This window comes from Muntiacus reevesi, chromosome 7, assembly GCF_963930625.1.
Source record: "Muntiacus reevesi chromosome 7, mMunRee1.1, whole genome shotgun sequence".
In the NCBI taxonomy this organism is placed as follows: Eukaryota; Metazoa; Chordata; class Mammalia; order Artiodactyla; family Cervidae; genus Muntiacus; species Muntiacus reevesi.
The window spans coordinates 43,759,450-43,772,225 of record NC_089255.1 but is presented as its reverse complement, the minus strand read 5'-3'; the positions used below and the strand labels follow the sequence as shown (position 1 = coordinate 43,772,225).

General features: G+C 50.2%; 1 protein-coding gene across 3 annotated transcripts in view; it reads left to right on the top strand.

Moving 5' to 3' along the window:
- Positions 1–12,151, top strand: part of ZNF609 (zinc finger protein 609) — a 197,553-nt gene extending 185,402 nt beyond the window's left edge. For 2 of the 3 annotated variants that reach the window (XM_065940078.1, XM_065940081.1), the window contains 7 exons: positions 361–448; positions 1,196–3,536; positions 4,424–4,790; positions 6,247–6,422; positions 6,669–6,885; positions 7,316–7,394; positions 7,695–12,151. In XM_065940078.1, the coding sequence (XP_065796150.1) occupies positions 361–448; positions 1,196–3,536; positions 4,424–4,790; positions 6,247–6,422; positions 6,669–6,885; positions 7,316–7,389 (3,263 nt within the window). In that variant the 3' untranslated portion in view covers positions 7,390–7,394; positions 7,695–12,151. The remainder of the gene's footprint in view (positions 1–360; positions 449–1,195; positions 3,537–4,423; positions 4,791–6,246; positions 6,423–6,668; positions 6,886–7,315; positions 7,395–7,694) is intronic. The other variant, XM_065940079.1, reaches the window with a different exon arrangement.
- The last annotated feature ends 625 nt before the right edge of the window (positions 12,152–12,776 follow it).

Below are 12,776 nucleotides of genomic sequence, written 5' to 3'. Positions count from 1 at the left end.
CAAGTATAGCATAAAATCCTGTAAATCCATTGAGCTGCTACATGGGCACATGAGCTTTTTAAGTTAACCTTTGTATTTTTTAGTGTATTTGAAATGCTGCATAGTTTTTTTAAAAGTTAGGAAAATGTACCTTAACTGGACCGTGGAATCTTTGCAAATGTTCCCCATCCTAAGGGCCCCTGGTAGTGTTGTAGGCAGTTCCCATGGAACTATTCCAGCCTAATGCAGTTAGGCCTGTTGGGACATAGAGCACCCCCTAAACCCTTCTACAAGAGCTAGGATGCTACTCAGACGGAAAATACTCTTCTCAGTGGCCAACAGAGTTTCTTTTGTGTATATCTGAGTCTTCTTGTCTTTCAGGGATGTTAGTGGTGAATGTAACATGGAGGAACAAGACTTATGTAGGTACACTTCTTGACTGCACACGGCATGATTGGGCACCCCCGAGGTAAGCACGCTACAGCTTTTTGCCTATGTTGGTTTGAACCACCCTTATCAATGATCCCTCATACCTAGATAAAGGTATAATAAAGATAATGTTAGAGTTGGATAGCTTTTAAAGGACACTCAGCTTTTAAAGGACAGTATGGTATAAAAACAAGGGAATGCATCATATTCATCTAGCATTCAAGAAGAAGAAATCAGTTAGGTGTTGCTTTGGGTAGGAATGGTGACGAGATCCTGTTTAAGCCTTTATCTAGAATGACTGAATTCTGGCTTCTACCTAAAGTCACCTCGAGATCAAGGTCAGAATCTGACTGTGGGTGAACAAGCATTCGTCGATGATGTTTTTTGATAGTAGCTATCTCTCAGAAGTTAAAACTCAAGAACATTTTCAGTTTCATAAACTCCATTAGACAATCTGGATTTCACAAAGACCTTTCAAGTTGCAGTTGGCCATAAGACTGATATTTCAGTGAATTTCATCTTACAGCTAGTTCCTAGTATTAATTTCCTGTTCATCAGGGTTGGGGGAACCCAAATCTTTGGGAATAATTTATAGCTAGCATGCAGGTAACATCCTAGAAGCTCACCAGTAATGCAGTTGGCCTGTTTTCAGAAGTTTCTTTAACAAATGATATTCATTGAAAATGATAGTTACCATCTGGACAGTTGTTTTGGAGGCTGCAGCTACCCTGGTTTGAAGGTAGCTTCTTTTCTTAATAATATCTTGTTGTGTTTGTCATTTGCCAAGGTTCTGTGACTCTCCCACCAGTGACTTGGAAATGCGCAATGGTCGGGGTAGAGGCAAACGCATGCGTCCCAACAGTAACACGCCTGTCAATGAGACAGCCACAGCCTCCGACAGCAAAGGGACCAGCAGCAACAGCAAAACCCGAGCAGGAGCCAATAGCAAAGGCCGTCGGGGCAGCCAGAATTCTTCAGAACATCGCCCGCCTGCCAGTAGCACCTCTGAGGATGTCAAGGCCAGCCCTTCCTCAGCTAATAAGCGGAAAAACAAACCCCTTTCAGACATGGAGCTGAATTCTAGCTCAGAGGACTCCAAAGGGAGCAAACGTGTCCGTACGAATTCCATGGGCTCAGCCACTGGCCCCCTCCCTGGGACCAAGGTGGAACCCACTGTTCTAGACAGAAATTGTCCTTCCCCAGTCCTGATTGATTGTCCCCACCCAAACTGCAACAAAAAGTACAAGCACATCAATGGACTTAAGTACCACCAAGCTCATGCCCATACAGATGATGACAGCAAGCCAGAAGCAGACGGAGACAGTGAGTACGGAGAGGAGCCCACCCTCCATGCAGATCTCGGGAGCTGCAATGGCGCATCTGTCTCACAGAAGGGTTCCCTGTCCCCTGCCCGCTCAGCTACCCCCAAAGTTCGGCTCGTGGAGCCCCATAGCCCTTCTCCTTCAAGCAAATTCAGCACAAAAGGCCTCTGTAAGAAAAAGTTGAGTGGGGAAGGGGACACAGATCTCGGGGCCTTATCCAATGATGGCTCTGATGATGGACCCTCAGTAATGGATGAAACAAGCAATGATGCTTTTGATTCTTTGGAAAGGAAGTGTATGGAAAAGGAAAAATGTAAAAAGCCCTCTAGTTTGAAACCTGAAAAGATTCCTTCCAAAAGTTTAAAGTCAGCCCGGCCCATTGCCCCTGCCATTCCCCCACAGCAAATTTATACCTTCCAGACAGCCACCTTCACGGCAGCAAGCCCAGGCTCCTCCTCAGGCTTGACCACCACCGTGGTCCAGGCCATGCCCAACAGCCCCCAACTGAAGCCCATTCAGCCCAAGCCCACTGTGATGGGAGAACCTTTTACAGTCAACCCTGCCTTGACTCCAGCCAAGGACAAGAAAAAGAAAGAGAAAAAAAAGAAGGAATCTTCAAAGGAACTTGAAAGTCCTCTGACCCCTGGGAAGGTATGTCGAGCAGAAGAAGGCAAAAGCCCATTCAGGGAATCATCGGGAGATGGGATGAAGATGGAGGGCCTCCTGAATGGCTCCTCAGACCCCCACCAGAGCCGACTGGCCAGCATCAAGGCAGAAGCTGACAAGATCTACAGTTTCACAGACAATGCTCCCAGCCCTTCAATTGGAGGCAGCAGCCGCCTAGATAGCACTACCCCTACCCAGCCCATGACCCCGTTACACGTAGTGACCCAGAACGGAGCTGAAGCCAGCTCAGTGAAAACCAACAGCCCTGCATACTCTGACATTTCTGATGCTGGGGAGGATGGAGAGGGTAAAGTGGACAGTGTCAAATCCAAGGACCCCGAGCAGCTGGTCAAGGAAGGGGCCAAGAAAACTCTTTTCCCCCCTCAGCCACAGAGCAAAGACTCACCATATTACCAAGGCTTTGAAAGTTACTACTCTCCAAGTTATGCACAGTCCAGCCCAGGGGCTCTGAACCCCAGCAGCCAGGCAGGAGTGGAGAGCCAGGCTCTAAAGACAAAAAAGGATGAGGAACCTGAGAGCATAGAGGGAAAAGTGAAGAACGATGTCTGTGAGGAGAAGAAGCCGGAGCTGAGCAGTTCCAGCCAGCAGCCCTCCGTCATCCAGCAGCGTCCCAACATGTACATGCAGTCCCTGTACTACAACCAGTATGCCTACGTGCCCCCCTACGGCTACAGCGACCAGAGCTACCACACCCACCTCCTGAGCACCAACTCCGCTTACCGACAGCAGTACGAAGAGCAGCAGAAACGGCAGAGCTTGGAGCAGCAGCAGCGAGGACTGGACAAGAAGGCCGAGATGGGCCTGAAGGAGCGGGAGGCAGCACTTAAGGAAGACTGGAAGCAAAAGCCGTCAATTCCACCAACTCTCACCAAGGCCCCCAGCCTCACGGACCTGGTAAAGTCAGGACCTGGCAAGGCGAAGGAGCCAGGGGCGGATCCTGCCAAGTCAGTCATTATTCCCAAGTTAGATGACTCTTCCAAACTCCCCAGCCAGGCCCCAGAAGGACTTAAAGTAAAGCTGAGTGAGGCCAGCCACCTAGGCAAGGAGGCTTCTGAGGCCAAGACAGGTGCCGACTGTGGCCGACAGGCAGAGGTGGATCCAATACTCTGGTACCGACAGGTAACTGTCCTGGAAGGAAATGGAAATACTGTTGGATAGTCTTTCTCTCTTCCTCATAAATCAGGGCCATCCTTATGTAGGGAATCAACATAGTACGGATAGCAGAAGTCTATAATGTTAGGGATTCTTTACCTTTGTAAATCATTTTAATGTTTTTTTAAAAGCACTATTCACACCAGTGAAAGAGGTTTTTCCCATTTAACAAGAGAGGCCCAGGTAAGTTAGCTTGATTTGTCTGGAGGTACTCAAGACTTCACCAGCAGAACCAGAACTGGAACCAGGTACCTAGTGATGCCTAAACATGTCTCATCCACTGTTTGGTTCCCACGGAATGAAGAAAGGTGGTCTCTCCAGTTTTTAAAGTAGGCGGAAGCACCCTTCTCAGACTGAATTACTCTCAAAAAGGTTTTATAGGCAGAGTTAGAACTAAGAGCTTGGTCTTACTTGTTTCTCTATTCATGAGGCTTAGGAAGGCCCCCTCTTTGTGCCGCAGTTAGCCCACCCTCCTCTGAGTGGAGCGGCCTCTACAGCTCTCTGCCCCCAAACTTGCTCCGAAGAAGGGAAACTACCTAAATATCCTTGGAACGGGAACAGCTTCTTCCAGTCACTTCCCTCAAATGCTTGTTTTCTCATAGAGAAGACCCATCAGTGGATTTTCCCTCTCTTTCCCCACATTTTATATCCTTTTGTTGGGGGGAGGGGACAGGCATTTAAGCAGGAGGGACCATAGTTGATTTTGAACGAAGGTCAGTAGAGGCCCAGATCCTGCAGCGCCCCAGGTATCTGGTATTATCTGCTGTGCTCTGGTGTTTCTACTGGGACCTTGGAGTTGAAATCTCTCTCTCTTTTATCTGTACAACACTCACGTCATTCTGTGATTGTTGCAGGAAGCAGAGCCCCGGATGTGGACGTATGTCTATCCTGCCAAGTACTCGGACATCAAGTCAGAGGATGAGCGGTGGAAAGAGGAGCGGGACCGCAAACTGAAGGAGGAAAGGAGTCGGAGTAAGGACTCTGTTCCCAAGGAGGATGGGAAGGAAAGCACAAGTAGTGACTGCAAGCTGCCCACATCAGAGGAATCCCGCCTTGGGAGCAAGGAGCCCCGACCCAGTGTCCACGTGCCTGTGTCCTCCCCACTCACCCAGCACCAGTCCTACATCCCCTACATGCACGGCTACTCCTACAGCCAGTCCTATGACCCCAGCCACCCCAGCTACCGTGGCATGCCTGCCGTGATGATGCAGAACTACCCAGGTACGGCACCGCACTCCGTTCACTGGGAAGGGAAACGAAGCAGATTTCAAATCCAGTTTTCTTGCTAAGGCTACTGAGGCTCAGGTAGATGGTAACTCTGATGTGAATGTGGTATTGTGGTCACTCTAACCCTTGAGTGACCCCTGCTTACAGTCTGTGGGACCACTCCTTCCTCCCTTGCACCAGGTGAAGGGTTGACTCTGCAGTCGGTTTTTATGGATAACTGAAGGCGAAACCCCATCTACCAGAGGCATCTTCCCTCAGCTGGGATTTTTCCAAACACATACTTTAAGGACTTAACCACTGGCGGTCCAGCTGTTAAGACTCCGCTTCCACTGCAGGGGGCGTGGGTTCGATCTTGGTCAGGGAACTAAGATGCCTTGGGGTGTGGCCAAAAGAAAACCACATACTCTATATTTTGCAGCATGCTAGACACTGGGGGGAATATAAAAGAAATAGAGAAGACTACTTCAGTCCCCTAAAGGAGCTCACAACTTAATTGCAGCAGGAGAGACATGTGGAACAAAGTAAAATTCACATCAGGAGAATGAATGTTTTCATCTGCAAGATCATGTTTAGCATAAAGTCATCAGGCAGTCATGGAGGGGAGGCCCAGTGAGGGGAAGGTTCAGTTTGGGAAAGATAAGCTCTTATACTGCCATGGAGTATGGGGGGGAGGGCAACACAGAGTAGGCGTTTAAGTGATTTTGGACTAGTCAGAAGAAAATGCTTCCTTCACTCACTGGTCTCTGTTGCCTAAAGAGCCCTTCTTTCACTTTCTGGAGCTCCCACCTCACTGTAGAAAAGCAGCTCAAACAGTCTTGATATTGATGTTTTAAGGCAGATTCTAAGTAGGACATGTGAGCTTTTCAAATAGAAAAAGGAAATTGTCTCTTCCCGCAGTATTCCTTTCTTCTGTTACCCCAGTCCTTCTGTATAAAAACAGTAGTTCCATTTGATGAGTACTTGCTCTAGGCCAGGCACTGGACTAGGTGATTCATGTACATTATCTCATTTAATCCTGTCACCCTATGGAATCAGTATTAGGATCTTCATTTTGATGGTCAAGAAGTTGAACCTCAAAAGGTTAATCTGAGCTAATGAACTTGTTCATTTTTTCAGAGGTACCCAACAGGTAAATCTCAGAGGTCAGATTTGAGCCCAAGGACATGAGTTCAAATCCAATGACCTTTCTAATTCTATGACTGTAGCACCTCTTGGAGATGAATCTGAGACTGGGGCTCTAAGGGAGTTGATTCCCCAGAAACTGAGGGCCATGTTCTTAACATCCCTTAGCTATTTGCCTCCAGAGCTCAGTAAAGGAAGGACACGCTAAGAGTCTCAGCCTGAAGACACTGTGGTGGAACACCCCTCAGCCTGAACCTCACCAGGCTCACTGAAGCAGAATCTCTCCTGCCTCTCCCATCTCTCTGACTGCTTTATTTCTCTCTCCCAGGTTCCTACCTGCCTTCCAGCTATTCTTTCTCCCCATATGGCAGCAAGGTCTCGGGGGGTGAAGATGCTGACAAGGCCCGAGCTAGCCCCAGTGTCAGTTGTAAATCCAGCTCAGAGTCTAAAGCCCTGGACATCTTGCAGCAGCATGCCAGTCACTACAAGAGCAAGTCTCCCACGGTAAGGGACGCAGAGACACTGGCCATTGTCAGAGACCAGGACGGGCAGAGCCAGGGTCTGGGAGAAGGTGGGCTGGCTCGAGTCCCAATAACAGTGTGGTGTGGCCGGCCTGACCTGAGCTCCCCCAGGCACCTCCTTGATTCTTGGGTGTCCTGCATCTCTAAGGAGTCAAAATGTGGGCTTGGGGCATCTTGCTTTCATGTGTGTGCCTCACAGTAGAGCTTTTGTGTCTGCTTTCCTTTCCAGATAAGTGATAAAACTTCTCAGGAGAGAGATCGGGGAGGCTGTGGGGTGGTTGGGGGTGGTGGCAGCTGTAGCAGCGTCGGGGGAGCAGGCGGGGGTGAAAGGAGTGTTGACCGGCCCCGCACCTCCCCTTCTCAGCGCCTGATGTCCACGCACCACCATCACCACCACCTGGGGTACTCGCTGCTCCCAGCACAGTACAACTTGCCCTATGCAGCAGGTAAGCCTCGTTTCCCCACTCCCATCCAGTAGCAGTGCCATAGCAGGGGGCCCCTGGCAAGAAGCCCCTCCTCCTCCTCTTACCCTTGAGCCTCCAGTCTGTCCAGAATCCTAGCCTCCTGCAGACAATCAGTATAATCATAACATTTATTTCCTCCCTTGGAGCTCAGGGATTCTCAAACTCCTCCAGAAAATTGACTTTGATATTCAGAAGAATAAGGAGCAGGTGTTCCCACAACCAAAGAGTAACAAGCAACTGAAAAACAGAGCCTGTCTGTCTATCCCCAGCTGCTGTATCTGGCCAAGTATCAGATCTTCTTCTGTCAGCACCCCAAAACTCGGTGGAGCTAGGCATTGAAGAAACCCCTCCCAGCACCCACCCCGCTGGCAGAGCGCGAGTGCTGCACTAACTTGTCGTCCTCCTCACTCAGGGCTTGCTTCTACAGCCATTGTTGCCAGCCAGCAAGGCTCGACTCCTTCACTCTACCCACCCCCCCGGAGGTGAGAATGGTGAGTAACTTTTTAACCCAGACAACACAGAGAGAGCAGGGATAGTTGATACCTGGATCACAGAATCCCTGTGGAGCCTCAGTGAAGGACATCTCTGGGCTGCGGTCTGGAAATGGAGCAACCCTGACCAAGCCTCTTGTATAAGTTTCCCGGGGAGCCTCTGAGAGGGCCTGTGGACCACACGCCTCCCCTAGGGACCAGGACTGGCCTCCCCTGCAGTTCATTTTCTTGGAGCGCCACCTTGTGGTGGTTTTACCAGCCGGTTGAGCACCGGGTTCTCTGTCCGTGTTTCCCTTGCAGAACACCAAGTGCCCGGATAAAGTCAGCTTCACGGGCCCGGACTGGCTTACCCAAGGAGGTGCTGGAGGTGCCGTTTAGACATCAGTTAAATGGTGTTGATCATCCTGTTTGCTGTTCCCACCATGACTGAAGGCAGATCCTTGGCTATCTCGCCTCCACCAGACCCCCGGACTCCCCGACCCTCCCTCTTCCTCAGGAGCTGGAGACCTGGTACTTAGCAAAAATATTTATTCTCTTGGCCACGGCCGTGACTGTTGTGGCCTCTGTGGAGATGAAGGCATGGGGAGCAACCAGGGGAACATGGCCTCAGCCCAGAGAAGTTACTGCTCTGTTCCCCAAGCCCTGGTCAGCTGCCGGAGCAGTACCAACCCCCCAGGGAGGGCCCCCCAAGCACTGGGTAAGGTCTGAAGACAGCACAGCAGCCATACCCCTCTCACCATCATTACCACCATCACCAGACCCTGCGTCTCCCCAGTGGTTTGGGCCCTGGGAACTGGCAGCACGTGGAGGAATTAGAATCTCAGGAAAGAAATCGGGGGCTGTTTTCTCTGCAGTTGTGAAAACAAGGTCTTCAAACGTGAAGACTTCTCCCCTCTCACATGAGCACATGTAAATGCTCAGAGCCCAGCCTGGAAAGGGAGACCAAGGCATCTGCCCACCGTGGCCTTGGGCTGCCTATCAGGCAGAGGACCGGGGCCCTGAGGCCAGCACCGGGCTCCCTGGGGATTCCAGGCAAGAGCTGGAGCACGAACGGAGTCTGTGAATGAGACGCTGCATCCCACCAAGTCCTGCTGCCGCTTAGCCTCCCCCTTGCCCTTTCCTCATCTCCCTCCCGACCCCTTGGTGCCTTTTCCAGGGGCATCTCATCTCTCTTCTTCTTTTCCACTGCTTGGCTTTTAAGACTCAGGCAGGTAAAATCGTATTCCCCCAGCAAGGGGAGCTTTGGAGTCTGCCGGGAGGCAGGCCCTGGGAGCGCCTCGCCCTCTGAGAGATGTCCTGTCCAAGCAGCCATCCAAGTGTCGGCCTCATCAAGGGGTCCAATTCTGTCCAGCCCAGTTTCTCTGTACACAACCACATGACTTCCTATTACTCAACCTGTAGCCCCATGCGTGCCAACATGAGCCGTGTTTCTTTGTAACACACGTTTTTGTTTTAGGGAACACTGCACCTTGGAGGGCGTCTGTTCCTTAGACCCTAGGACAACACGTGCAAGCCATTACTCCTCAGAGCCGCCGGGTGTAGTCAGTGGAGATGTGCTCTGAGGCAGACACAGTTCTCTGCTCTCCTTAGAAATGCAGTCCAGTCCAGGCTTTGTGCTCTTTGTCCTGGGAAAGTGACAATGATCTGGTAGCTTTACTGCAGTCACTTCTTCCCCAAGGTGTGGGGAGCTTTAGCTCTTACTTTCTTTTTGAGATATCATCCCTTTGTCCTCCTCCTCTCCTGTCTTTCCTTGACCCTCTGGATTGAGAGATGAAGACTGACAGACACCAAGCTAGGTTAGAGACGAGTCTTTGTGACCAGAGTGCCAAAATGACCATTTAAGAGCAGGGACTTGGCTCTGACAGTGTGGGGCATGGAGATGGAAGACAGTAAGCACAACGCCCAGCAGAGGCTGCTTTCCGAGATCCCTGGAGCCCCATTCTAGAGAGGCTTAGGGTCTTTTGCCCAAGAAGAGCCCCTCTGATCTATAGACCTTTCCTCTAGGTTCCCATGTCCTTGTTTTTGTTCAAGTTGGGTTCTGAGCCCTCTCCCAAACCCCGCTGATTTAGACCTCCTAGCAGGCCCTTGAGCAGCCTCCCTGTCCCCCTCAGTACTTCTGCCCCCCGCTGTCCTTTCGGGAGTGCTCTGAGCAGCGACTTCCCTCTTACCCACGGAAGTCATTGGTGTGGATACCTTCACCCCACCTCACCTGAGTCGTCCCCACCCAAAAGATGGCTCTGAATTTCAGCCTGTTCATGCCTCCCGGCTCCTGTTGGGTGGAGTCCTGGGCCCATCTCTGTTCCTGTTTGTTTTTAAATATTGTGTGTTTTGTATCTGTGGCGCTGCCTTACAGCGTGCTCTGTACATATTGTGAAGAAACCGTTTGGAGTAGTTTTCTTTTCCATTGGGTAGGCATAGCCTGGGATTCCTGCCCTTTCCACTTCGTTCTGTAACAGACGAGGAACTTCTGTGTTAGCAGGGCAGCCTTGGGTTCTGCAGAAGGGAACAGCTTTTTTTCTTTTTTTCTCCCCCTTAAAAAACATTTGGCTTTTTGACCCTTATATCCTGAAAAGCAGGAGCTGAGCTGCCCAGAAGAGCAGGTGAGAGCATCGATGGCAGAACAGCACTGCCTTTTCCTGATCCTCCTGGTCCCTGATCCTTGCCAGGCCTGTCGTCCCTCCCTGAGGTGACATAAAGCAGCAGCAGTGACAGGTGAAAACAGCCTTGAGCACTGAGTGAAGGGTTTGCTGTCCGCCGCTAGCCTCTCCCTGGGGAGGAGGACCACAGGTGGGGACCCATGGCACTGACAGCCCAGTCATAGGGACAAGACTCTCAAGGATCCCCACCCCACTTCACCCCAGCAAAGGCTGGACAGGTTTGCTGCTAATGGCCCAGGTCACCAGACCAAGGCTCTCTCTGAGCTATCCCTGGCCCAGTTCTCTTGACAGACACGGCTCACCCGAGCCCCACAGAGAAGCTGGCGGGAGGCAGCCTCGTGCCCAAGTAGCACAGCCAAGGCTTGGAGACCTGCTCTTTAGGACTCACATCTGCTTCCTCCTCATTTAAGTTGTGCCAGTTCCCTTCATCCCCTTTCCCTGCCTGTACATGTATGTATACATGTGTATTTCCTTCTCTTTCCTCACCCCCTCCACACATCTCAAGGTCAACGGACCATATGCAGAAGGCTTAAGAGGGCACCCATGAAATGAAATGATGCTTCTTGAATCTCTTCTCTCCAGGCTCCAAGGTGGGGGTGGGAGGGCTTGGTCTTGGGAGCGGGAGGAAAAGGCTACAGAAGGGCTAGTGTCATTGTATACGGGCCACTTGTTATCCCACACACCTTACCACCATCTCAAGTGTCTACTCCGATGCCCCCAATATTCAACTGGGCAGCTAGCTGGCCCCCTAATTCTGGGCCTTCGTTATTTGTTTTATTATTAGGGCATCCCAGGAAGCTTTCTGCTGATCCTCTGCCATGGGCCCCTCCTGGGATTGAGCCCTTCCCAGGCCCCGTCCCCGGCCCCTCCTGCCCCAGCCCACCCGCTTGCCTTGGTGCTCAGCCCCCCATTGGGAGCAGGTTGGGGCGAGCTGGAGGCCCGGGCTGGAGGGGCAGTGTTGCTGTTCATAGCTTTTGTTCCATTGGCGTTGCTCTGTTGGATTTAATTTCAGTCTTCCTGATTCTTCCCTTCTGTAAAGTGTACATTACCAAGTTCCTTGTTTTTTTATATATATATATAAATATATATATATACAAACTGTACTCTTTTTGCCTTTGTACATTCAGGCAAGAAGAGAAAATAAATCTTTTTAAGAGACAATCACAAATCTGTGAGGGCTGCTGGTTATTTCTCCTGGAGTCTGCTGCTGAGCTGCCTCTCTCTCCTCCTCACTCTTCCGTCCTCCCTCAGCTCTCCTGATCTTCCGGTCCTGCTCCATACACATCCTCAGCTCCACCTTCCCTGGCTGATGGCATGCTGTTGAGTCCCGTGTCCAGCCTACATGCCCTGCAGCCCTTCCCTGGCCTGGCCGCAGGCTTACCCAGGAGCTTTATCCTGGGCCCTGGCTTCTCCTGTCGCCCCGTGCCAACCGCCCTCCACCACCCCACCCCGCCCCGCCCCCATAGATCCCATTCACCAAAGTGGCTTTGGACACTCACCAGTGAGTGGCTTTTACACTCGCTGTGAAACTATGCAGCTGGGAGCTCTCTAAGAGTTTGCACTACTTAAACCTGCCTGGGAGTTAGACGATTTTTAGGAACCAGTGGGAAACTGAACACTCCCCTAGATGCTAGTCGCCAGAGTTGCTCTGACAAGAGCGCAGAGCAGTGCTTGGCGGGTGGACTCCTGTGGCTAACAGAACAAGGGCTACGGGCTTATGGGTCAAGAGCATTTGATCAGAATTTCAAAGGGCGATACACTCAGAAAGGCAGCCCAACCAAACCATTGTTCCACCTCTTGAACTTTCTCCCTTCCCTCTAATTTCCTCCTCCTCCCCTTTTTTCCCTTCCTCTCTACTTCCTTTTCTTAATTGGCTTTGGAACTGAAGTATATTTTTAAATTATTTGTTGTATTTATTGAATAAAGTTTTTAATGTCCCTGTTCTTAAATTTAGACTTAGTTTGCCTTTCACATATCTCCCCTTCCAACTCCACCCTCCCACTCCCAAGATATTTCACCTTCTAAGTTGTTTTAATTGGAGTGCAGAATTTGGATACCATATTTCTGTCCTGCCACTGGTCTCATCTAGCAAAAGTTTTTTATTTTTGAAAGAGAAATAAACCTGAACTGAGTGCCCAGGTTTCCAATTCAGCCTAACTCTTGTTGTGTTAAAGAAGATCTACCAGCAGATGGAAGCAAAGTCCCAGGTATGTTTCCTGTCCACTCTGCTAGCTTTGCAAACAGAAAACTGTTTTTCCTGGTTCTTTATCCCTGTCTTGTAGATTCCTTGGGTTTCAATTTAGCATTTGATCTGAATCCTAAACTGCCTACATTAACTTGGCCATTGTCAGCAGTCACATAGATTCCCAATGTAAATATCTCACTTGTAATAACTTTACAAATGACTTGTAAAGTCATTTTTCAGACTTTATGTTATTTCTAGGGATTATGTGCTCAGTAGAAGACATTTTCTAAGTCCTTCACATTTCAGTTGAATTCATCTCTAGGCCCCGACTTTTTTTTTTTGGCTGCACTGCATGGCATGTGGGATCAGATCCCTGACCACAGATTGAACCCATGCCCCCCGGCAGTGGGAGTGCAGATTCCTAACCACTGAACCACCAGGGAAATCCCTAGGCCCAGACTTTCTCTACTAATACCACGTGGGATGGAGGTGTTGAACTCACTTCTTTTCATAAATGTTACATAGGGCCCAAGGTTAATG